The 27,449-nt window shown below is 38.5% G+C and overlaps 1 protein-coding gene across 3 annotated transcripts in view; it reads left to right on the top strand.

Annotated features, from left to right (window-relative positions):
* Eb1 (microtubule-associated protein RP/EB family member 1) overlaps positions 1 to 27,449 on the top strand; it is a 175,766-nt gene that overhangs the window by 144,373 nt on the left and 3,944 nt on the right. For all 3 annotated transcript variants that reach the window (XM_067140329.2, XM_067140330.2, XM_067140331.2), the window contains exon 6: positions 5,966 to 6,118. In XM_067140329.2, coding sequence (XP_066996430.1) covers positions 5,966 to 6,118 — 153 coding nt within the window. The remainder of the gene's footprint in view (positions 1 to 5,965; positions 6,119 to 27,449) is intronic.

Below are 27,449 nucleotides of genomic sequence, written 5' to 3'. Positions count from 1 at the left end.
TCTTCTTGTATGCTTTTGTCCTTCAGCTTCCATACTTTCTGTTCTCTCTTCTTAATGGGAGTTTTTCAGTCTTTCCCACTTTCAATTTTCCTATCACCACTGTATGATCTCCACCAAAGGCTTCTTCAGATCATCACTGAAATTAAGTTCGATTTGCATGATAGTCCTTTATTTGGTTGATATCTTTCAGGATAACCCTGGTTTTTCTGTAGTATTGGCTGCTCATGGGCCCTATCAATGGATTGTGAGTTATTTCACAGCCTGCCAATAATATTTAACCTGAAGAGCATCATCAGGTACAAGAAGACAGGACACAGTTACGTGGTTTTATTTGTTGACTTTCAGCAAGCATACGACTCCATTGACCGCGAGTCATTAATGAATATTTTGGAAGAGTTTGGAGTGGACGATACGTCAAGAAATTTGATCAAACAAACTCTAACCAACGCAGTGCTGAAAGTAAAATTTATGGGCGACATCTCAGAACCGTTTACAATCAGAACGGGTATCAGACAGGGAGATGGACTATCCCCACTCCTCTTCAACTGTGTTTTGGAAAAAGTCATTCGAGAGTGGAGGAAGTTGTTAGACCAAGAAGAAACAAAGGAAGATCAGTTCAGGCTTGGTCCTAAGCACAAAGGGGTGTACGTTGACTGCCTGGCCTTTGCGGATGATCTGGCCATTTTTGCTAACAACATAGATTCAGCAGTCAACAAGATCAATAGGCTGTCAGAAGTTGCTGAAAAGGTAGGACTCCAGATTTCTATTCCAAAGACAAAATATATGACAACTTCTGTGTTGGACCTGAATGGATGATCTCTAATCTTGGAAAAATCGGTCAAATTAAGAATTTCAGATATCTTGGTGAAGTCATCCAGCAGAATGGATTAGAAGAGTAAGCAATCAATGTCAGGATGAGGAAGTTAGACCAGGCATACCAAATGACAAAGAATATCTATAATAAAAAGTCTGAGTGTAGGGGCCAAGTTCCGACACTATAACACAGTTGTAAAACCTGAGGGATTATATGCGTCTGAAACGTTGACCTTAAGTTGTAAAGGTCAAGCTGACCGGCTGGAAAAAAGAGCGCAGGATACTAAGAAAAATCCTAGGTAATAGGTGGGTTGATGGACAGTGGCGAATGAGACCAAATGAGGATTTGTACAGCAAGACAGAACCTCTCATAGCGTCAATTAAGAAGAGACGGCTATTATTTTACGGTCATCTCTTGAGGATGACTGATGATCGGCTAACAAAAAGAATATGGAATTTTATTCAATCTAAGGCAACAAGGCCGAGATGGTTCCAGGAATGCGAAAAAGATCTGAGGCAGATTGGTATTTCAGACCAAGAAATTCATGACAGGAACACATTCAGAAGATTGGTGAACAACTATCAAGGTTTCCAAATGGTATCAACTTCCAGAAGACGGAAAGGACCTTTGTCTGATGAGCATAAACAGGCACTCGTCGCAGGGCTCAGAAGATACTGGCAGGAAGTCGAAGCCGGAACAAGAACAAGACCTAAACACTGAAATGAATTTGGTTGTTACCTCGCAGTCCATAGAGGCTCAACTCGATGTTTGGTTGTTACCTCGCAGTCCATAGAGGCTCAACTCGATGTATTAAAAAAAAAAATTCTATATCCCTATGTAGCATTGTTGTTTTCGGATTTTGCTAGTTGTTACTTTTACAGGAATAGAGCATCAACATAAATCGTCGACGTTCTGGCAGAAGTTACTAAGGCCAAAAACATAGTTTTGAGATAAATGGGTTTTAAGAAATCAGTGATACATAATTCTATATTACAGCAAGGCTATCGCACCTTTTGGGCTAGTTCTTTTTTTTTCAATGCCTTCTATGTTACATATTAAGTGATTAAGTCCACTTTAGTCACTTTTGCCTGGACGCCAATCGTCAGAAATGGACTTGACAGTAGAGGGTAGGGTACCCGTACCCCCAAAATGGTTCATTCTCTTAAAATAACGACCATGCCATCATGTAGAACATTTTTTCTTACCCCAGTAGTGCATTTAACTCAAATTAATAAAAAATGGACTTGGTCACTTCTGCCTGAATGCCGACAATATTGTGTAACCCTCAGCCTGGAAGGTCAGAGAGCCCTCTTTCTGGGAGGAATGCTTGCAAAGTTATCATTCGTTACGTGAGGAAACCTCATATTTAAGCGCTAAATTGTCTGCCTTATCGTACCATTGAGGGGTATAATTTATGGGTGCTGTTGGCAAATGGTCTACCAGCAAAAGATTTTATTTTATTGCCCGTCCACAGTCTGTGAAGTTCCAGTCTGAAAATGCGTTGTTCGCATATAGAAGGGTGTGGTTACCTGGTCCAACGATGCACGAGACTTGGGAAGAAGTAGCATGGGAGGGGAGCCGAACCTTGCCTTGGCTTAGCTTCCCACATTTGATGAGCAGTGTTCATACTGAGCGGAGCAATATTGAACTGCAGTGAACATAGCAAACCAGAAGGCTGGATCCTGAGAGCGGTGTATTGTTCCGATAGTATTCGAGAACCTTTTCATTGGTGGTGACAAAACTGTATCATAGTGCAGACGTCTGCTTTTACAGGAGTTTGGAAAACATCTATATATGAGATACGGAAGGAAATGAATATGACGCAAGAGAGGGACGGACAACCTCATTTGGATATACTGGGTAATATGAAACATTCAAACTGGGCCCTGCCATTTGCAGATTTTGATGAATTTATGCTAGATCAAAAGCCTTGGATAGGTCATTTCTTAGCATTTTTAGGTCAAATATTCAGGCCCTGTTTATCACCCTTTCCTTTGTACACTGGTCTACAATTGCAACTCTCCATTCATTTGGTATAGTTTCTTCATGCACACAGTAATCAAATATAATAGATATAGCACTATATCGCAACCCTTTGGCTTTTGTATATCCCCAGAAATTTTATAAATCCAAACTGCCTTTGAGGTTTTGTATCTTTTTATAAATACCTTTTATTTTCACTTATTGTTACTTATTTTTTGCTAGTGGTTTGTCACGCTAACGTATCAAGGATTTGCGGCGACACAAGGATGAGAAAGGTCTAGGATTGGAAAGGTAGTGGCTGTGGCCTTAATTATGGTATAGTCCCAGCATTTGCCCGGTGTGAAACCCTTCTTCAGGGCTGCTGACGGTGGGATTCGAACCCACCATCTCCCAAATGCAAGCTCACAGCTATGTGACCCTAACCACATGGCCAACTGGCTCGGCTTAGGTAAATTTTGTACTTTGCCAGTATTATTCACCACCTCAACTTGGACATTATCCTTACCCCAAATATCATAACATACTGCTGACTGAATACTTCTACCTTCTGCAAATCCTCACATATACACTAGTCGTATCCATCGAAGTGTTGGACTCCCTCAGTTTTCCCCCTGATTAATGTTAATAGATGATGGGTTGCCCAATTATACTTTCTCTTAAAACACCACCACCATCATCACTCCTCTGGTAAGGTTGACATCAGGAAGTGCAACCGGCCGTAAAAACTTGCTGTGAAGATTCATCATGCTTCATACCTGACTCTGTAGAGAAACAGTACAAGAGTTGGACGCCCAATAGAGGTACCGAACTTAGTGTTTTATATCATTTTTAACTAACTACTGAGCCAATACAAGCCCGATAACACACATGCGCATGAGTGAAATCTTACATGTTCTCTCTTGGTACGTAATGTTAAGTGATTTCTTAATGTGTCTGTTATTTTGAATTTGAATGTTTTGTTTCTGTAGTTAGGTTGATGACCAACAAAGGTTAGCATTATTGACAGTTAAGACAGGAAAAATAAGTGTGGTGCACTGGTGCAGAAATGAATATAAATCAGAGTTTGAAGTAGAATAGGCAGATTTGTGTGAAACAAGCCCATTTCCTATTTAGTCATTTGAAAATATTTTTTCTTACTGAGTAACTGAATGAGGTTTCGCTGTTAAGAGCAAGAAAAAGAAACATCTACCATACTTTTTCGCATAATTAACGCCCTTGCATAATTTACTCATCCCAATATTTTCGGATCCAAAGTGGAGAGAAGGAAGTGTTCGCGTATTTCACGCACCCACTTCTTCAAACATCCATCACACTGCTTCAGATGCATTTTGAAATAAAGATGTCAGTTACTGAAGTAGCGGCTTTCCTATTGCAAAACCAGACATTCTTAATACCGGCCAATGCTGTTATCAGCTGGTAGGAAATACCACTGCACTTGTTCAGTGAGAATCAGTCCAGAAGTGACTGGTGATGCTTATTCCAGCCTGGTACAAACATATTTTACGAGTGTTTCGAGTATGTGACGTGCATTTTCTGTGATCTCAAAATTGTTTGTTACTCTACAGTGAGCAGGTATTCGAGTAATACTGCAGCATATAAACTTGCGGTGATCAGTTACGCCGAAACATGCGGGAATACGGCAGTGGGCCGCGAGTATTCAGTGTCCGGTTGAAATGTGAGTTACCGCAGTAACAGAGCAGTACACTTGATACTACCAACAAGTCTAGCAAAGCATTTCGAGGATCAAAAAGCGGCAAGTTCCGCAAGAATAGGAGGATCTGCGTAAATATATGATTTCATTACACAACGTTGGATATGCTGTTTCTCACAAAATGCTGTATTTAAAAAACGAGAAATAGCTGCTGCACATGGAATCAGTGTCTTGGATTTTAAGTTTAGCCACAGCTGGATGAATAATTTTATGAAGAGAAATGGACTTGCTGTTCGACAAACAGCATTATACCAAAAAAATGCCTAATGATTTCAACCAAAAAACAATTGATTTTCATCGCTTTGTGATTGAGAAGCGTAAAGTGATGGAATATTTGATCTCCCAAATAGGAACCGCAGGTCAGACTCCAATCAGTTTCCCTATGCCCCAAAGTCGAACAGTCCATAAGAAAGGGACATAGTGTTCTCATACGTGCTACCGGAAGCAAAAAAAACAACTATGTACTGCAATGCTTGCTATAAAAGCTGATGGCAGAAAGCTTGCAACTTACGTTGTTATAAAACTAGAAACAATGCCTGAAGTAAAATTTCCATGAGGGATCCACATTCGTATCCAAGAAAGAGGGTGGATGGTCACGTCACTCGTACAAGATTAGATATGAACGGTTTGAAAAATCTAGCAGGGTCCCTCCTTCGATGCCCAACCCTTCTCGTGTTGGACAGTTTTTTTTGCTGGTATGTCATTATTATGACATTGCATGAATTGTACTTTTACTAGTTGTTTATTTCACTTCAGGTCATATTGGCAGCTCGTAATGGAAAGAATATTTTCCAGTGTTGGCACTTCAAACCAACATGTCCAACTTACCTGAAGTACCCTCTTTGAATTTTCAGGGGAAAATTCACACCGGAATTTTACGCCAAATGACTATAACCGCAAATGAGTTGAACCAGTTGTGTTTATATTTGATATACCTTTTAAATGTAAATGAATTGTGAATAATTGTTAAATATTTGAATTCCTTGAATAATTTACGCATCCGAAGTTTTCACGTGTATTTTTCGTCAAATTGTGTTGTAATGCGAGAAAGTATGGTATATTGCATAATTTTAGCAACATTGAACACTTTCTCTTTATTTTCATGTAACACAAATTAACTGCGTGTCCTGGTAACTTTAGCGAGAGTAGGTCTCCCTCACTTGCTCAGCTGCATGGCTCCACCCTTCGCATACACACTCTTACTTCCTCCGTATGTTTTACATGCGTGAAACTACATCGCAGACTCCGTGGACGGGAACTGTGAATACACTTGCATTGGCTCTACAACCAAGGTTTTCAGCTGGCTTTTTATTCTCTTAACTCAGCTTGGGACTGGCCTTGCAGAAATTATTTTGAATTGAAGTAAAATTAACCAACCTAAATTTTGCTTTTGCGTTCTTTTGTATTTGACATATTTCTTACCGAAAATCAATTCTAAAACTTCAGTTTTGTTTCAGGTCTTGGATTTGAAACTTACTGTTGATGGCTTGGAAAAGGAACGAGACTTCTATTTTGGAAAGCTCCGTGACATAGAAGTGATGTGCCAGGAAGATGATAATGAGCAGAATCCCATTGTTCAGAAAATTTTGGAGATACTGTATGCAACAGAGGTAAGCAATTGCATAACAGATTTTGTGTGGAAACATTCTTATGGATTATAAAAAAGGCATCTGTTTGTTGTAATGAGCAGCATGGAAATATTTAGTTACTGATACCCTTTATAAAATAAGGTTATACGGTTATATATTAATTGATCAATTACCATTATTTGCCTCATAGCGAGTTGGCCGTGCGGTTAGGAGCGCGCATCTGTGAGCTACATCCGGCAGATAGTTGGTTCGAACCCCACTGTCGGCAGCTCTGAAGATGGTTTTCCATTTTCACACCAAGCAAATACTGGACTGTACCTTAATAAAGGCCATGGCCGCTTTCTCCCCATTCCCAGGTCTTTCCTGTCCCGTCGTTGCCATAAGATCTATCTGTGTCGATGCAACGTAAAGCAAAAAAAAAATTTGCCTCATATTGCCAGCCTCTAGCACTGCACATTTTTCCAGTTGGCCGAGGTAACAAATGCATATTTTGAAACGGAACATCTCGTGTACACCACCTTTCATGCAAAAACTACTTATTCAAAGTCATATTCCCAATCATTGACTATGGTTCAGTCTTATACAACTCCTTGTCTGAAACTTTGAACATAAAACTACAGAGGGTACAAAATGCATGCATTTGTTACGTGACAAATGCCAGGCGCGATGAACATGTAACACCCTATTACATATAGCTACAATGTTTGAAACTCCATGAATGTCGTGAAATCTCCGTAGCTGTTGGTAACCACTCAATTCTCAAGCTGAAGACCCCTTCCTACCTTTATATGATCATTTACACCGATGGAGTCGGTACTCTGCCCATTTACAAGAGTGAATAATCTTGATAAACCACAGCTAGTCATTGGAGTATCATGAAACACCTCCAGGGCTGCTCAGTAAGAAACTGGCATGTTAAAATTAAATATGTGGATCCAAGGATGTGGGCAGAATTCAGTAAATAACCCTTGTAGATAGAAGAAATATTGCACGATTTTTTTTTTCTGGACAGTAATAAAGAATCTTAGGAAGGGAGGGAAAAAGGAAATGAACAGTGTTTTGAGTAATTCAGGTGAACTCATAATAGATCCCAGGGAATCACTGGAGGGAATATTTTGAACATCTTCTCAACGTAAAAGGAAATCTTCCTGGTGTGTTGCTAACAGCCAAGCTCATGGGGAGGAGGAAAATGATGTTGGTGAAATTACACTTGAGGAAGTGGAAAGGATGGTAAATAAACTCCGTTGTCATAAAGCAGCAGGATTAGATGAAATTAGACCTGAAATGGTGAAGTATAGTGGGAAAGCTGGAATGAAATGTCTTCATAGAGTAGTAAGATTAGCATGGAGTGTTGGTAAGGTACCTTCAGATTGGACAAAAGCAGTAATTGCACCTATCCATAAGCAAGGGAACAGGAAGGATTGCAACAACTATTGGGGTATCTCATTGATTAGTATACCCGGCAAAGTATTTACTGGCATCTTAAAAGGGAGGGTGCGATCATTCATTGAGGGGAAGTTGGAAGAAACCCATTGTGGTTTCAGACCACAGAGGGGCTGTCAGGATCAGATTTTCAGTATGTGCCAGGTAATTGAAAAATGCTACGAGAGGAATAGGCAGTTACGTTTGTTTCGTAGATCTAGAGAAAGCATATGACTGGGTACCGAGGGAAAAGATGTTCGCCATACTGGGGGACTATGGAATCAAAGGTAGATTATTAAAATCTGTCAAAGGCATTAATGTTGACATTTGGGCTTCAGTGAGAATTGATGGTAGAATGAGTTCTTGGTTCAGGGTACTTACAGGGGTTAGACAAGGCTCTTTCACCTTTGCTGTTCTTAGTTTACATGAATCATCTGCTGAAAGGTATAAAATGGCAGGGAGGGATTCAGTTAGGTGGAAATTTAGTAAGCAGTCTTGCCTATGCTGATGACTTGGTCTTAATGGCAGATTGTGCTGAGCCTGCAGTCTAATATCTTGGAACTTGAAAATAGGTGCAATGAGTATGGTATGAAAATTAGCCTTTTGAAGACTAAATTGATGTCAGTAGGTAAGAAATTCAACAGAATTGAATGTCAGATTGGTGATACAAAGCTAGAACAGGTCGATAATTTCGAGTATTTAGGTTGTGTGTTCTCCCAGGATGGTAATATAGTGAGATTGAATCAAGGTGTAGTAAAGCTAATGCAGTGAGCTCGCAGTTGCAATCAACAGTATTCTGTAAGAAGGAAGTCGGCTCCCAGACGAAACTATCTGTACATCGGGCTGTTTTCATACCAACTTTGCTTTACATAAGCGATAGCTGGCAGGATATCTTATTCATAAGTTAGAAGTAACAGACATGAAAATAGCGAGAATGATTGCTGGTACAAACAGGTGGGAACATTGGCAGGAGGGAACTCGGAATGAGGATATGAAGGCTAATTTACGAATGAACTCGATGGATGAAGCTGTACGCATAAATCGGCTTCGGTGGTGGGCTCATGTGAGGCGAATGGAGGAGGCTAGGTTACATAGGAAAATAATGGACTCTGTTATGGAGGGTAAGAGAAGTAGAGGGAGACCAAGACAACGATGGTTAGACTCAGTTTCTAACGATTTAAAAATTAAGAGGTATAGAACTAAATGAGGCCAGAGCGCTAGTTGCAAATAGAGGATTGTGGCGACGTTTAGTAAATTCAGAGGCTTGCAGACTGAACGCTGGAAGGCATAACAGTCTATAATGATAATGTATGTATTCTTTGAAAGAAATAAAGCCATCGTAGTTAACTTTAAAATAAATTTTGTGCTCTTGGGGTACATCCAAAAAGAAAATAAGCAAATGAAATGGTACAGCATAAATTATTCCCTAATCATTCTGACAAAATTTGTCAATTACTATATAGGTTATCTGAAATATTTTAATTTAGGTTAATCATCAGAAATGCTATCTTTGTAAACTGATATATTCCGGTATAAATCTGGAAGGTAATTGAAACTTGAAACAAAATTTTGCGCTCTCAAAATAAGCTTAAAATGAATTTAGCTTAATTATGATTTTCTCGTCCTCGGGACATTTTAAGCAAGCCTCAGACCTATGGAAGTAACGGAGTCCCACTCCCATTTGACAGGCGAGGGACTCCTCAGAAACAACTTGGCGAACAAAATTGAATTCAGTTGGGACCTATCAATATTAATGGAGTTTACGAAAGAAAGTAGAACTCGCTGAGTCAGCAAAGAGAATGCATCTGAATGTGCTAGGAGTAAATGGTATTCGGGTAAGGGGGGATAACGAGGAAGAGGTAGGAGATTATAAAGTGTATTTGATGGGTGTTCAAAAGGGAAGGGCAAAGTGTGGGTTTGGGCTGTTCTTCAGGAATGCTATTACATGCAACATAGTTTCTGTTAGGCTTGTAAATGAGCGAATGATGTGGGTAGATTTGGCAGTTGGAGAAATTAGGATGAGAATTGTCTCAGTGTATTCACCAAGAGAGGGTGCAGATGAGGATTAAGTTGACTTAGTTTTATGAAGCATTTAGTGACATCATAATCAGTCAACAGCAAGGATAGGATAAGGCTAATGGGCGGTTCAACGCGAGAATTGGAAATAGAACTGGAGGATATGAAAGGGTAATTGGTAAATATGGAGAAGCTATGGAAGCTAATCAGAATGGGAAACATTTGCTGGACTTCTGTGCTAGTATGGGTTTAGCAGTTAAAGGTATCTCTAGGCCTAGGATAGAGAAAGTGCAATCTGTCTGCAAACGAATAAGGGTAGAACATCTCCTGGACGAGGAAATCAGAAGTACATGGATATGATTGCTGTGAGCTTCCGAACAGTGTACATTAAGCAGGTTCAGGATATAGAAAGAGAATGGAGTGGCATGCAGGGATGGTGTAGCAGAAATAGCAAGGGAATGCCTAGGAAAAACTGTGTGTAAAGATGGGAAAAAACGAACATCGTGGTGGAATGATGAAGTGAGAGCAGCTTGCAAATGTAAAAATAGGCTTATCAGAAATGGCTCCAAACAAGGACCGAGGCAAACAGGGATTTGTATGCAGATGAAAGGAACAGAGCAAAACAAATAGTTGTTAAATCAAAGATTTTTGTAGTAACCTGGAAAGTCTAGGTCAAGCAGCACGGAAACCTTTCTGGGTAGTAATAAGGATACTTAGGAAGGGAGGGAAGAAGGAAATGAATAGTATGTTGTGTAATTGCAGTGAACTCATAGATCCCAGGGAATCAGTGGACAGGTTGGAGGAATATTTTGAAAATCTTCTCACTGTAAAAGGAAATCATCTTGGTGACGTCGCCAACAACCGAGCTCATGGGGAGGAGGAATATGATATTGGTGGAAATTATGCTTGAAGAAGTGGAAAGGATAGTAAATAAACTCCATTCTCATAAAGCAGCAGGAATAGATGAAATTAGACCTGAAATTGTGAAGTATAGTGGGAAGGCAGGTACGAAAAGGCTTCATAGAGTATTAAGATTAGCATGGAGTGTTGGTAAGGTACCTTCGGGTTGGACAAAAGCAGTCATTGCACCTGTCTATATGTAAAGGAACAGGAAGGTTTGCAACAACTATCGAGGTATATCATTGATTAGTAAACCAGGCAAAGTATTTGCTGGCATCATGGAAGGGAGTGTGCGATTATTGGTTGAGAGTAAGTTGAATGAAAACCCTTGTGGTTTCAGACCAGGATGGGGCTGTCAGGATCAGATTTTCAGTATACGCCGGGTAATTGAAAAATGCTACGAGAGATATAGATATGTTTGTTTCGTAGATCTAGAGAAAGCATATGACAGGGTACAGAGGGAAAAGATGTTCGCCATCCTGAGGGCCTATGGGATTAAGGGTAGGTTATTAAAATCAATCAAAGGCATTTATGTTGACATTTGAGCTGCAGTGAGAATTGATGGTAGAATGAGTTCTTGGTTCAGGGTACTTACAGGGATAAGACTAGGCTGTAATTTTTCACCTTTGTTGTTCATAGTTTACATGAATCATCTGCTGAAAGATATAAAGTGGCAGGGAGGGATTCATTTAAGTGGAAATGTTGTAAGCAGCCTGGCCTATTCTGACGAATTCGTCTTAATGGCAGATTGTGCCAAAAGCCTGCAATCTAATATCTTAGAACTTGAAAATAGGGGCAATGAATATGGTATGAAAATTAGCCTTCAAAGACTAAGTTGATGTCAGTAGATAAGAAATCCAAGATTATTAAATGTCAGATTGGTAATACAAAGCTGGAACAGGTAGATAATTTCAAGTATTTGGGATGTGTGTTCTCCTAGGATGGTGGTATAGTAAGAGAGATTGTATCAAGCTGCAGTGAGCTTGCAGTTGCGATCAACAGTATTCTGTAAGAAGGAAGTCGGCTCCCAGACGAAACTATCTTTACATTGGTCTGTTTTCAGACCAGCTTTGCTTTACGGGAGCGAAAGCTGGGTGGACTCAGGATATCTTATTCATAAGTTAGAAGTAACAGACATGAAAGTAGCGAAAATGATTGCTGGTACAAACGGGTGGGAACAATGGCAGGAGGGTACTCAGACTGTGGAGATGAAGGCTAAGTTAGGAATGAACTTGTTGAACGAAGCTGTACTCATAAATCAGCTTTGGTAGTGGGGTCATGTGAGGCAAATGGAGGAGAATAGGTTACCTAGGAGAATAATGGACTCTGTTGGAGTTTAAGAGAAGTAGAGGTGACAAAGACGACGATGGTTGGACTCAGTTTCTAAAGATTTGAAGATAGGAGGTGTAAAACAAAATGAGGCCGCTGCACTAGTTGCAAATAAAGGATTGTGGTGACATTTACTCTATTTACAGGGGCTTGCAGGCTGAACACTGAAAGGCATAACAGTCTATAATGATTTTGTATGTACATAGAAAATCCTAGTTAATTCAATGATAAAGTAAATATCTGCTTAATGTGAATTTTTATTTTAACTCATGAGTGCCAGGCGGCTGATCTATCGGCCATCCGAGTTGCTTCTAAAAATGCTGGGGGCCAATCTGTTGGGCATGTTTTTCTTTCGTCTATGTCTTCTATTCCTGCTGCACAATGGCAGCAAAGGTACAGTAAAACCTCATTAATTTGAAGTCGTTGGGACTCAAAAATTGGACTTCGAATACGTAATTCAGAAGTGCCAACACTTGCCGCGTTACGAATATACTATTACCCGTTACTGCATGCAGCTAACCTTGATTCACAGTTTAAACCTTTCAAATGTCACGAAAAAGTCTATTTCCAAAATGCATCCAAGAAGGTGCATTTAGAGTATTCAAATAATGCACCCTGGATAACTCACTGACTAAAACATTACCTCGCGCAACGAAAGAAAGGGGGGGGAAAGCACAATTCTAAGATATGGAGATCTCTATGCTGACTCCCATGTGAAGTGCTTTATTCATTGGATTATTGTATTGTATGCATTTTAGATGCCCTGAACTTGCACAGAAAGTACCCGATGCCCTTAAAACATCATGGCTAATCGAAAATTCGTATGACGAGGAGAGAAAGTTTCTCACTTCCTTCTGCATGACAACATGATACTGTCACTCAGGTTACTCTATCCTTGTACAATTTCCCGCTATGGCACTTCTCTCGCATTTCAGAAATGTGAACACTTGCCGCGTCACAAAGTATTCTAAGACCCAATAATTAATGCAATCATCTTGATTCACAGTTTAACCTTTCAAATGCCATGGAGAAAACTATTTCTGAAATGTATACAACAAGGTTCATTTACAATGTTAAAATAATGCACTTGGATAAATCACTGACAAACATAACCTCATGCAGCGAAAGAAAAAGTCGCACGATTCTAAGACGAGGATAAATTATGCTGGTTCCCCTGTGCAAATGCATTATTTTTTGTATTACTCTACCGTTTGCATTTTTTTATGTTGGTTCCCCTGTGCAAATGCATTATTTTTTGTATTACTCTACCGTTTGCATTTTTAGATGCCTTGTACTTGCTCAGAAAGTGCCCGACGCCCTTAAAACATTGTGGCTTATTGAACTTTACTATGATGAGGGGAGGAATTCTCTCGCTTCCGTGTGCATTGCAACACAGTGCAATGACCCCTCACCCTTGTTCGATTTCCCGGCTGGCACTTTATCCTTTAAACCCATAAGACCGTTTGGGCTCAGCATTAAAAGAAAGCAATGCAGTTTCATCGGCAATGACAGTATTGTTCAGTGCCTACGAATTGATTATATGAGCCACATTTTTTCGTCAACTGTCGGCATCGCCAGTGTTCGCAGATTCTGTTTCTCCACACACTGCCTGCTGCATGATATTACGGCGTTCCTTAAAAATGTTGAATACAAAAGAATTCAGATTTCACTCGAACTTGGCAATTATGAAGCGCACTGCATACACATCGAAGTGTGCGAATGTGTAGAAAGCTACCCCTGCACGTTCCAGAAAACACATTTTTATCGTGACGCAGATAAATTTTGAATTTAAATGACTCTGTAACATGCAAAGCCAGTTTCGAATTAAAAGTCTGAATTTCGGTATTGAACTGACATTGTATTTCAAATTACGAATTATCCGTATTTTGAATTAAACTATTTAAATAACATGCAAAACCGTATCTCATGTTTCCGTTAACGAGAGCTTCTTCGAATTAGACAGAATTTTTAATTAACCGATTTTGAATTATTGAGGTTCTACTGTAATACCGCTGGAAAGATTGAAGCTTTTACTCTCCAGAAATATTGATAATATGCAATATCGATATCAGTGAAGTTTTATGAAAGCTTTCGTTCGACGCATTGTAAGTTTTGTGTGTGGTAGCCCTGCACTCCGCCGCTTCATGTCGCTTGTTACCTCGCGTATTTATATATTTGTTTCTTTACTTCCAGTAGTGTAAAAATGGATAAGTACATCATAAATTATTAAAATATGCTATGTTTTAAGATTAAGTCATTCAGTAGAGAATAATTGATCAGCCGACAAGTGTTCGAAGTAAAGAGGTTATTATGTATTTAACCTGCATGTGCAAAATTTTGTAAATATTCTCAAAAGTTACTAATCAGGAATTGTATAAAACTTTAGATTTTTATTCAAAATTAGCTGAATAACCTCACAAAGGTATCACACACATGATAAAAATATAAGTGTAAAAATTAGGTCAAAATTTGAAATTTCAGTTTTTCAAAAAGTAGTAAAAATTCGTCTACTTCTAAAGCATACAACCTGTTTTCCAATCGATGACCAGGTCAGGGATGGAACGAATGAATTTTGCGGCAAGGATAGGAATTGTGCCGGCTGCCAAAACCTGTCACACTCCTGGGGCAATGATTGACTAACAGATGAAGTAAAATTATATTGGAGAGTGTTGCTGGAATGAAAGATGACAGGAAAAACCAGAGTACCCAGAGAAAAACCTGTCCCACCTCCGCTTTGTCCAGCAAAAATCTCACATGGAGTCGCCAGAATTTGAACCATGGAACCCAGCAGTGAGAGGCTGCGCCTGAGCCACGGAGGCTTTGTACTCTTATAAATTAAGAAAATGAAACTCTAATGCGGTTATATTCACATTCACATTTTCTCTGTTCATCTGTGTGCTATGAGAAAAAAGAACATGGATTTACCTCCAAAATTATAAGTAGGACAATTTTTTCCATAGTGTGTACATTTTCATTAAAATTGTCTTGGCATACTTAGCATAACCACTACGTTCCAGCCTGGCATCAAAAGGGTTAAGGATAAACTCGCATGAATTATAAAATAAACTGAAAATTATCTTAATTCTTTATCATGTAAGATGAAAATGACGCCGCCTAAAACTTTAAAAACAACAAAGGTGACACGCAGTAATTAATCAAACATAAAATAAACACGAGTTGCAAAATCTGCTGAAATAAATCACAATCTGCAATCATCTCAAATCTACACTTATTGCAAACTACAAAATGGGAAAATAAACTACTACTAATTACCACTTGAGATATTTAAAGATATACAAAATGTACACACGTGTCTAGTCTTCTAGTGATAAGTAATCCATAAGCTCGGGCAAATACGGCGAATCTTAAATTATGTGGTCTAAGAAAAATGTGACTAATAAAACACTCATTCGTATCGAACTCGATCCAATTAACCCTAAACCGGGTGCGCTGGTGAATTTCGTTCACCAACCTGTATATTTCATCTGTAATTTTTAGTTCCTAAGAGCTACAGCCGTCGTGATGCTAGTACCTTCCGGTGAAGTCTTATCGATACTCTCAGTGTAGCGGTATCTGTCCAGGAAATTGTACGTGTCGCGCTATTCGACGTTGACTCTCACGTGCCGTCATTTGGTGAACTTTCTTCACCACGCACCTGGAAATGTAAGTAAAATTGTACCTTAAATGTTCTTGGAGTTTCATTATTTTAAGATGTAGACTATAGAGGAAACAAAAGTAACTACCGTACCTATTTTTATTGTAGGGCGAGGTTTGTGAAGGTTGAAGACGTACAAACGCTGTTACAGGAATTATCTGATGAGGAAGGATCTGAGGGAGCTAAAGTTTGTGATTTTTCTGATGGTAAAGATAAAGTGGTAAATTATTCAGACATTGATCATGACAGTGAGAGTGAACAAGACACTGATGTAGGCATAGTTGGTAGCGATGAACATGACGAACTAGGAAGGTTTTCTTTGGGAAAGACGAAACAATGTGGTGCACCACTAGCTTTTCAAGGGCTACCTCTAGAATTGAAAAATCTTTCATTTCAAATCATGAATAAATGGTTGGTTGAACGAGCTAAGGTAGGAACACTGCCTCTGGATCTCTGAGCAGTGTTAACCCCATACCGTCAGGAAGAAACATTAGAAGGAACAAATTGCCATCGAAGAGAGGACGATGCACTGTAAGTGGAAACAAAATCAAGTCACCACAACGAAGTGTAATCAGTGTCATAAAATTGTGTGTGAAGCATACTCTAAAAGATGCATTAGATTTGTAAACTGTGAGAATAATGATAATGATTAATGAAGATTTTTAGAAGTGTTTCATTTTAAGTTCTCATGAGTTAAGTATTCATCTGTTTCAATTTTATTTTCAGTCTTCTTCCCATGAATATTTTTACCTTTTATTATTATTACATGTATGTACTGTCACTTGTAATTTGTGTTGTAATTATTATGTCTAAGGATTATAAAGCACATAAGGAATAAAAATATCAGTTGTGTAAGTGTTAGTACTTGTTAACCAGTTGCTAAGACTAAGGAAAATGAATGGTGAACGAAATTCACCACGAGCCCGGCAGTGTAACATTTATAAGCAGTAGTGTACCAGGTCTTCTATCTCGCACAGTTTTAACCCAGTCCAGCAAGAGTTCTATGACCATTCAACCCTTTTGTTGCACTTGTACACATTCACGAGGAAACTGTATATGCTTAGTGATCGTCTTCTTGTTGAAAATGATGTAAGGCAGTAACTTTCTTCTGTCAGCTGTAATGGCAAGCATTCCTTACTTCTCCTGGTTTTCATAAATACACTCCATGCTCCTTATAGTGCAATAGTGCCGTTGTGAGGCATACGCTATCCAAAAAATCTGGAACATGATCAGCATCACCAATTTGAGAAAATAAGTTTGAATTCTTCTGGTGCAAACATAAGACATCAGTGAGAATTTGCAATCTTGTCTGTGTAATCAGCAGGCCATCTTTGACACAGTGTTGTTCTCCTTAACATCGACAGATTGTGTTGTCGCATGAACTTCATAAGCCACCCTCGACACACCTTAAACTGAGTTATGATAACTTTGTGTTCGCTCCTACCTCCTGTGCCTCCATTTGTAACATTTCATATAGTACACTGCAGCCATTGTTCCGCGTTTCATTGACGTACACTAGCACTTCTTCGTCACTTTTCAGTCACGTAGCTGTTTCTGGATATCCAAACGTGTGTCTAGCATATTTTTTGTTTTTAGCATGTCTTTTTAAGTCTGCAAGCCACGCACGCAAGTTCCCACTCAAAACACATACCTGCATCTGTACATTGCAGAGCAGTCGATACTTCCACGAGAGTACCTAATAAATACGAAACTAGAAAATCCTACATAACCCCACAACATGGAGAGGTCCACTAGAGGTGAAGTACAAGGGTTGAAAGCAGGGGTGTTTCTACTCGTAAATTTCCCAGTACCGGAACTTTCGATTATGTATTACTAGCTGATGTACCCGTGCTTCGCTACGGGATTCTCAGAAAGACTGACTTGGTGGTTTTCGTAACTGAATTCAACATAGGTCATTACAAAAACGTCAGTAGGAATGTACCGATTGAAAACAATGTTATCATATAAAATACTCGATCAAATGAAAAACCGCACACTTTCTCACTTTCAACGAACAGTACTACGGTGCCGATCTAACAGTCCAAAGTTCCAGAGCTGGAACAACCAGGTCGCAGACTGCCATGAACACTCCTCTGTCTTTATTCCGTTAAATATGCACATTACTCATTCCAATCAGTGCCTCAGAGTAGGGATTGAATAGCTCTAATTTTATGATGCTTTTTTTGCTACTTGCTTTACGTCGCACCGACACAGATATGCCGTATGGCAACGATGGGTTAGGAAAGGCCTAGGAAGTGGAAGGAAGTGGCCGTGGCCTTAATTAAGGTACAGTCCCGGCATTTCCCTGGTGTGAAAATGGGAAACCACGGAAAACCATTTTCAGGGCTGCCGACAGTGGGGCTCGAACCCACTATCTCCCGATTACTGGATACTGGTGAATGCTATGATGAACCAGTGTGTTACGTACCTGCAGTATCAGAAAATGTATGAACCAGAGGAATGGCGTGCTAAAGAAGAAAGTTTCCCAACTCCCCAGCTATTTCCCACCAATGTTCAGTCAGGCTGTTATACTCCGTACGCAGTAGTAATCCCATCTATCGGAGTTGAGCGGCACCATAAGAAACGAACAACATCACAACAAACCATGGTCAATGTAAAGTAATTGTTGATCAGTGTTAAGCGCTTTGGATATTGTAGGCCTTCTGAAATACCACTCTTATCATAGTCGGTACAGTAAAACTGAATGAAACTTAAATGATCGGGAATTGTACTGTCCATAACTTTTGTAATGTTGTACTTTTCGATAACACCAACAACATAGGTACCGGTATTTAAAATTAAATTTTAGGAGCCTTCCCCTAAACTACCATTTCACACAGCGTGAATAAAATAATTTATAGCCTAGATTGTAGCGGCTCATCCCCCAACTTTACATACCGATTTTTATTAAATTCTCTTCAGTCGTTTTCTCGTGATGCGTGTACATACATACAGACAGATAGACAGAAATTACGGAAAAGTAAAAAGTACATTTTCTTGTTACTATGGACATAACCGATACAGAAATACCATTCTTTTCAAATTCTGAGCAATGTACAGACAAAACTCTTATTTTATATATATAGATAGTAGACCACTAGAACATGACAGTGTTAGGAAAAAAGATGTTTCCGATGTTTACCATTAATAAGAGTAAATATAAACTTTCTTTTTCGTAAATTAGATTCTCAAGGACTCATTTTGTCACCATTTGCCTGCGTGTTCCAGTACCAGTGCACCGGTTGCAAGGCTTTGAAAGCCGTACTAGGAAAAGTGTGTACGGTGCCCGTATTCCTGGCGACAAGTGGTAACTTACACCCTTACATATTTCAAATGAGAACGTATGTCACTGGCGTATAAATTGTACACTGTCTCGCGACCACGTTGTCAAACTACCGATAACACTAGCCTTAAAAAAAAAACTTTTTTGTGCGGTAAAAACAAAAATAGGTGGGTTTTGTGAATTTCTTAACGTACAATTCGAGAAAAAAATTAGTTTTGGGGTATCACGTCTGGTTTAATGGCAATTTTACAAAATGTTATTGTGTTCTTACGTAAAATTGTTGATACTTAGTGTTGATTAAATTTGGTATATTAACACTAGGACCGCCAGAACATACTGTATAGCTAGAACCGCCGATGCGGTCATTTTGACCGCTGTATTGGAATTATTATTTTTATTCTCAATACATATAGTAACGCATTATTATCGTTTTAAATATGTATTAATAAGTTTATAGAACATTAATTATGGCATCTAACACGGGAAAGAAACAAATTATTTAATTGTATTGCAATTGTATTGTATTTCCTCATTTATTACAAACACAAAAACTTCACTATGAAACATACGTATCTAATAAACAAACATTGTTTTACTTCAAATTCTTTTAGTCTAAACGGTAAAATAGTTTTTACTCATTATCAGAAAAGAAAATTTAACATTTCATTTGATGTAATTTATGACCAAAAACATGTTTGCCAAATCCACGTACCACAACATATTTGTGTCTTTCTTTTCCTTCAGTGTATTTGTACACGCTGATGCAATTCTGCGTTTTTAGAAGCAAGAACTGCATACCACGACTTTAGCTGTGTTCTTTGAGCAAGAAACACACACTCGCTTTTTGCACTTTCTTCAGATGGAACTTATCTCATTCCTGCATTTTTCATTTGGGATTGCCTCTTCTGTACCTTTCCTTGCACATGCTCTCGAAATTCGGGTTCTGTATCCACAGACTTAAGTTTAGATCCCATGTACCCCATACGAAATTCCTCTGCAAGCTTCAGGATGTCATTTTGGCAACTGATCTTCTTCCCTGTCACTTTTTGAAAATGATCCAGTAGTTGATAACTGCCGAGTCAAGAATGTTATGAAATACATCTTTGTGTAGTGGATCGAACAGTATATTTTCTTCCCATTTGGTCCACCACGTCCACACCATATTTCATATTGTTGAAGAAGTCTTCTCTTTCGGGAATCCTTTTGGGATTAGCTTGAAGTTCGACTTCTGATTGCAAAGTACTGTACAGTATAGAAGGACGTTCTTGTTTCGTTTACCTTGATAAACTGTGTGTCATTGGAATGTTTCAGGAGAGTTTAGTCGTAAAGACTAGCTTTCATAGCGTTCACAGTTTTAGGAATTTCTCTCCTTGATCGTCTAATGGTTCCAACAATATTTGTACAATTACTTTTCAACTTCTTACCAAGTTTCTCTGTTGTAAAATGTTGTCTGTAGTCACTTTTCGTCCCTTCTTTTGAAACGGCTCCATCAACTTCATTACTACACTTTCGGGAAGTCTCGTCACGTGGTCTGAGGTTGTCTTTTCCTAGGTAAGGATACCCATTGCACGGAAAATTTGAGTAAACGTCCACAAGAAGTCGAAACTTAATTCCAAACTTATCTGGTTTGTTGGGCATGTACTGTAAGAATGGACACGTTGTTTTGCTTGGAAAAAGCTGCTCATCAGCAGGCAGTTTTCACCTGGAATAAAAGTCCATTGACAATTTCCAGTGAATTTGTTCCATACTTTTGATACTCGTACTAACGCAAATTTATCAGTCTTCAAACGTTCTAATCTTGTAGTTCTGATGTCGAAACACAAAAATCTTTGGATTTCTCGAAAACAGTTCCGCCCCATTTTTTCACTGAAGAAAGGTGACCCCACTTTTTAGACCAGAGTTCATCAGGTTTAGTGCTACTGGTTCCAAGAACACCACGAGCATACACTAAGACAATGAATGCCTCCGGTTTTTCCAAACTTACACTCCAAAATTTATCTCCTAGAACACGTTTTCTTTCCATTTCCGTACAGTGTTTGATGTGTTCAATACAGATTCATCAATAAAAAGACACCATGCACTCGCTACACTATCGTCAGGAACATACCGCTTTGAATATGGAGTGGGTTCTGGATTTGTTTTCAAAATGTTGACACACCATCCTGCCAGGTGTAGTATTCCCAAACTCTCTTACAGTCCACTCCGCGATGCCATCTGTACCTAGTAACGTAATACTTTGTCCCGAGAGGCTTGTGTTGATGCGTCCCCTCTTATTTCCAGCTTTTCATATTACATTCATTTTACTACTATAATAGAATAGTTAAAAACTTTAAGTTCTCGGCCTATACCAGGCATAATTGCAGTCTAAATGCTAAATTTCAGAACCAAAGTTGAAATGTTGATATCAAGATAACGTATATCATTAGGGAAACATGGCAGCGGAAGAATGTTCGCTACTCTCAGAGGAGAGTGGCTCTTTAGCTCTCGTAGCCGCCTTTCGATACATGAATAAAGAAGAGAATAAAGAATGGCCGTACATAGACTATCAGAGTTTCATTTTTGTGCTTACATTATTGCAGGGAGAATAATTATAAACAAATGTTACCTCAACCAGAGAAATAAGCACATGTTCTAACACATTTTATTATGATAATACAGCGGTCAAAATGACCGCTCCGGCGGTTCTAGGTATACTCATTACCTACGTCCTAACCAATGATGCAAAATTAATTAAATTTAATACGGATGATTCTGAACGGTAATCAGGAAAAGCCACTGAAGCTCTTTGCAATACGACAGAAAATGTGTTCAAAATAAGGCTTTGAAAACGTGTAGCGGTCATTTTGACCGCTCCGGCGGTTCTAGTGTTAATGTAAATTTCAGCTTGCAAAACGTAATCATATTTTGCATGCATTAAATGCACATAAATGCTGCTTTGTAAGCAAGTAGATGGTTTGTATTATATTTTTAATGTATAGTGAAATTCGTGAAACTGAAGCATAAAGTGCCTATTTAGTTTCAGCTGTACAGTTTCTTTTAAATTAATATAACCATACCTTGAATAAAAATTACATGGTTAAACATACATGGTTTTGTTACTTACATTATATGCAGATTAGATTCACTCCTCTGTCTTTTCCCGTTTTCCGTGGAATTTCCGGGGTTTTGAAGTTCTTGAATGATCTCTAGAGGGGTCGTCTCGTGCAATCGACCAACAGTAATCGGCCATCATATTCACTTCCCAACGTCCCTGATAGTGTCGTTCTGCATCTTTGGGATCCTGGTGAAACCTTTTACCTTGTTCTTCACTGACAGCTCCTAAATTTGGAGGGAAATAATTCAGATGCGAAGCTAAGAAGTTAAGCTTAAGGCTCATATTACAACAGAGTTCCTTAAACGTTACCAACATTTTCCTTAAAATTTCTTTGTATTGAGGGTCCTTAATGTTGCCAAGTAATTTAGTCACTACATCTTTTAATGTGTTTCATGCCTCTTTCCCAATTTTGGTCATCGTGCCTGTGAAATTTTTATCCATCAGTTTACGAATCTGTGGTCCATCAAATACGCCTTCTTTGATTTTTGCATCTGATAATGAGGGAAATTTAGTGGATAAATATTGAAAGCATAGGCTACTTTTATCTAATGCCTTGACATACTGTTTAATCAATCCTAATTTGATGTGCAAGGGTGGAAGTAGAATTTTTTCGTGGTCAATAAGACTTGCATTCAAGACATTTTTGGATCCTGGTTGTAGTAGTTTCCTTTCTGGCCAATTCACTGTATCCCAGTCTTTATCCCGTGCCCTGCTATCCCATTCGCATAGGAAACAGGGAAATTTTGTATAGCCGTTTTGTTGTCCCAGCAACAATCCAATGGTCTTCGAATCACCGCAAAATTGCCGCCCATGCTCGTGATATTTAATTTTTTCAAGCACCAACTTTATGGTCTCGTATGTTTCAGACATTTTGTGTGGAGTGTGCAAGTGGTACGGATGCCAGAACATTTGTATTATGAAGCAAAGGGTCAATAAAAACACACGAGTTACTAGGATCATACTCTTTCTCTCCCAATTGACGTAAAAGATTTGAAACATCCGTACAAAATACAAGTTCATCTTCGTGAGTATAATACTTTTGGACTGTTATCTTTGAAAGGAAACTGGTTTATCAGTCCATCATAAACATTGCATAAGGGCTGGGGATTTTAATACGTCTGTTTGTTCAAGTGGTATTAAGATGAAAGACAACCGCTCAACTGTCTTATCTTCAATCCTACATACCTCACGGTCTATTGCGTATCTGGGGGAGTTTATGAATTTACCAGGAAACCCCCAACTACAAAATAAAAATTTAGACAGCAATAAACCTATAATAAAATGCAAACAGTAACAAAGCAAATCACATTATTGTATTCTAAAAAAATGTTGCGCGAAAACATCTCTCAACATTACATCTTACGAATTCATGGACATACTAAAACACCGAATTGCGTCAAAACTAGACGTGATTGGGAAAAAAATAGCATCATTTTCGGAATCAGGTCAGCGATTTCCATAAGAATTACATATTTTCTGTTTCACCGCAAAATCATGTTGGCTAGTGTAATCTATGCGTCGTACGTATACCGATTTTATTTATTTATCGGTTGTACGTCATCTTGCAAACGTAACTTGTTGCCAAATTGCCGATAAGCCATATACGTCTTTAAATTGCGCATTCATATGCAACTTGTATTGCAGTTCCATTTACCTTTTAAACAGATTGATGAACAGAATTTGGACGTGCGACAATTATGCAATGGAATTTTAAAATTGAAAATAAGGGATGTGATGGTTACGCTGTGGCAGTAATACGGTGAAATACGGTATTAGGCAGAATGTACATGAATGTACTATGTAATTCTGCTACAATTACGCTTATCGAATATCATAAGGTAGAAGATTCATAAACATCCATTCTACAAAAGAGGACATATGGTTGCATGTCGTGGTTCTGTAAATCATTACTAAGACTCGCACATTCACGTTTCTCCTTGTGGATATGACAGAGTTAAATTTATGTTCAAAGATACTAAGAATCAGTTACATAGTGCTCATCATAGACAAGTCTCATTTGCGACTGTAACTCACTGATTTTAAATATAATTGAATTAAAGTAAAACAATATTAAAATATTCATGAAATAAAATGCTCAATCGTCGGACTATTACTCACACTTAGTACTTACCTGATTACTTACACATACAATAGTTGATGGGCGCCAGCTACAAATAGATGTAGCGATAACAGAATGAGAGTCTTGAATATCTCTAGGGTGTGAAGTAATATGTTTACATTGACAGCATAACATATAGGTTCTTGGAAAAGGAGAGTGGCTTTCGGTTTTCCCATTAAAATGTGAGGTTATCTGATCTACTTATTGAAATAAAACAATCAATTTATTTGATACTAAACAAAATATATTCTTTAAATGCTGATTTTAACGAGTGAGATTTACTGCAATAATTCAAAAGATAATATAAAACTCGCATTACAACTGAAGGAAACTGTAGGCATTAAATTTGAAATCCTCTTGACCGGACATTTAAAAGTTGATGTAGATGTTGATTCCCATAGGGGATATAAAATATTTGTCCTGAATGAGTAAATTTATAATACCAATATAAATGGTCCTTTATTGGACATTATAAATTTTCCAGCTAACTCATTCCTGGTTGCCAGCATTTCGCCCTCGTGTGCTAGGTTGGGCTCATCAGTTGGTACCTAGCAAACCTACCAAGACGCTGGCTAGTGCATACTGTGGAGGCCACTGTGTAGGCTGCTTGGAGCCACCGGCAGTGCCAATGCACTGAGAGACTTTGTCTCTTTACCAAAATAATACGATAAAACTAATTACAACTATTTAAAAATGATCAGTAAGAATATAATGTGTCTATTAAAACATTTAGTGACTATTAAAATAGCATGAAGTGTAGGTGAATGGTATGAAATGTTAATGATATGTTTCTGTGGATGATATTCGTACGGAACGATGAGCATAATCCTCGTACGATGGCATTAAACTGTTTATAGTTGGGAACACCGTTACACAATAAAATGAACTATTGTGGACTGCTATCTTGTTATAGATATCTTAAGATCAACATGTGTTGGTTGAAAAACGAATTGTATAGACGGATAAAACGTCGCCAGGTTAGCGTGAGACGGCTTTAACAGATTCCCTCGTGTTATATTTCATTGTAGTGTTATTCAGTATATACTGTCGATGATCTTCGAACAGGGGACTAAAAGATCTCATAGGTGTATTATTAGACGTTTTTACACTATATTTACTGGGATCAGGGCCCTGACCTACCTTGAATTAGGTTATTCTGGCTGATGATGCTCACAAAGCATGAGCGAGACATGTCCTAATTTTAATATCTGGTAATGGTTTTTATAATTGTAACAACAGATAGACGGGATAGGAGTGGGAAGTAAGTGGCCATGGCCTTGATTAGGGTACTGCCCCAGCATTTACCTAGTGTGAAAACGGGAAACCATCTTCAGGGCTGCCGACAGTGGGGTTCGAACCCACCATCTCCCAGATGCATGCTCACAGTTGTGCGGCCCTAACCACACGGACAACTCACCTGGTGAAACTAAACTCTGTTTAAAGTAGTGTTTCTTTTACTAATGACTGTGCGAAGTGTGGTATAAGCAATTCCTAAATCTCCAGCTATTTTTATTTTATGTGGATTATTGTCCACTTTTTATATAAATTTTACTTTCTCATCCAGCATGTAACTTTTCCTCTTTCTATTCCCCAGGACCGACAGACAGCAACGTATAACTCAATGCGGCAGATGTCAATTGTCTGCATCATTTTAATGTGTCTTTTGTAAATAACCTGCTTACAGTTAAAGCTGAAGCATGCTCTATTTCCCAAACACGTGTCCTGTAATCTTTCTAGCTTGCGTTTATACCGTGTAGTCACTTCCCATGATCTTCGCTATATCACCACACCGCACTCCTCTAGTATCTGCTGCTGAAGTCCCACTGCCAACAAAACTGACTGTAATGTATCACATTTCTAACTCTCCGGTACTTTGATCAAAGGAAATTCATATGTCTGCGACATTATTTTAACTTTGTAACGTCCAGCATTTGACGAAAATGGTTTTTAAATTTATGTTTTGCTGGGACCTACAGAAATGTACATATAAAACAGAATTACGCAGAACTGAGTTAAGTATACCAGTTTGAAGGAGCTTAGAAGGAATACGTATGACAGCATAAGGCACCATTGTTCGAATGCCAGGTAATTAGGAGCAAACTGATAAAGATGAATTAGTGTACTTTATGAACTTCGACTTTTGCCCTCCTTATTTACCTATACTGTCATATTGAAAAAGAGAGATAAGGTTATCAAGACTACTTATCTGGTAAGAGTGCATTTTTAAATGGGTACTTGGCCCATATTTTTGGTTTTGACTGGGAACTTCCCCTGATATTCGAAAAACCAGAAGGTACACAGAGTAGTTACTGAGAATCCAACACCCAAAACATTTTAAGAAACAAGAATTATTTAGAATATCAATATTTAGAAATTTCAAATTATGGAAACTTCACATTGCAGCAAGGTCATACTTATTCTTGAAAAGTGAATGGCAGATAATCAAAATTAAATGGGATATGACTCTTCAATACTGTTCGTGGATGAGGCTGTTTGGAAAATAAGAATTGGTCTTCAAAATGTATATTTTGCTCTAGGAGAAAACTTTCTCACTGGATCAGACAAATACTGACTTTTAAACTACTGTACATCAAATTCCCAAAACACCCTAAGAAGATAAACACCATCCAACATAGACATCCCAGCAATGAATAGTTAACAGCTTCTTCTGACTTTCATTTGTTTTACTCAGATTTATACTGCGCAGGTGTGTGGAATTGGAGCGCTACCAACATTCTTTTACTTCCAAGAGCTGTACCTTAGCACTACTTTGACATGAAGAATGTAAGGTGAGGACCATCAATAGCGATGTTGTAGTTGCAGCTAGGGGAGCATTAGGGTTCAACCTTATCTTGTGACTGTAAGGTGAGCATTTGGGGATGCCTATGAATACAGCCCTTAACCTTCTTAATGCCAGCCTGTGACCCTCTACTTGCGCTTAGAATGCTGGTTGAAAACACAGCCTACATGCAGATATGGAGAAAAACACACTCATCTTTGTCGATTTATAAACATTTTCCGGGAAGTATCGCCTCACCCAAGTAAAGAAAGACCATCACCACCCGTTGTACATTTTAATGAAGTAATTCTGCCATGCACTGAAAAGATATAGACAAAAGATGGACTTTGTTGCTCAAAATTTGTAGGTAATATTGAAAGCACTTGTCTTAGATCTATATTTCTTGACATCACAGTTTGTTGTTGATCACCACAGAAATTTTGTCTTATGTCATACCTATGATTTAAACATTATTGCACTTACAGCTGGAAGGGAAGTTTGCATATTTTGTTTACTTTCATCCCTGTCTGGTCCACGTTCCACAATATCATGAACAGCATGGTTAAAACTTACTTAGTCATTGATAACAAACACCGCATCAGAGTTAGGCACCATTATTCTTACAAACATGTGAGAAATACATGGCTGCAAGGACAAAAACAGCACAGAATTTGCAGCCCATAGTATGAAAACAAACAAACCAAACATAGAAGGAACCTGGTGACATGATTAGGAAGTACGTACTTTCTTTTCCT

This window comes from Anabrus simplex, chromosome 2 (assembly GCF_040414725.1).
Source record: "Anabrus simplex isolate iqAnaSimp1 chromosome 2, ASM4041472v1, whole genome shotgun sequence".
Taxonomy (NCBI): domain Eukaryota; kingdom Metazoa; phylum Arthropoda; class Insecta; order Orthoptera; family Tettigoniidae; genus Anabrus; species Anabrus simplex.
The sequence above is the reverse complement of the archived record's forward strand: the minus strand, read 5'-3'. Positions and strand labels throughout refer to the sequence as shown.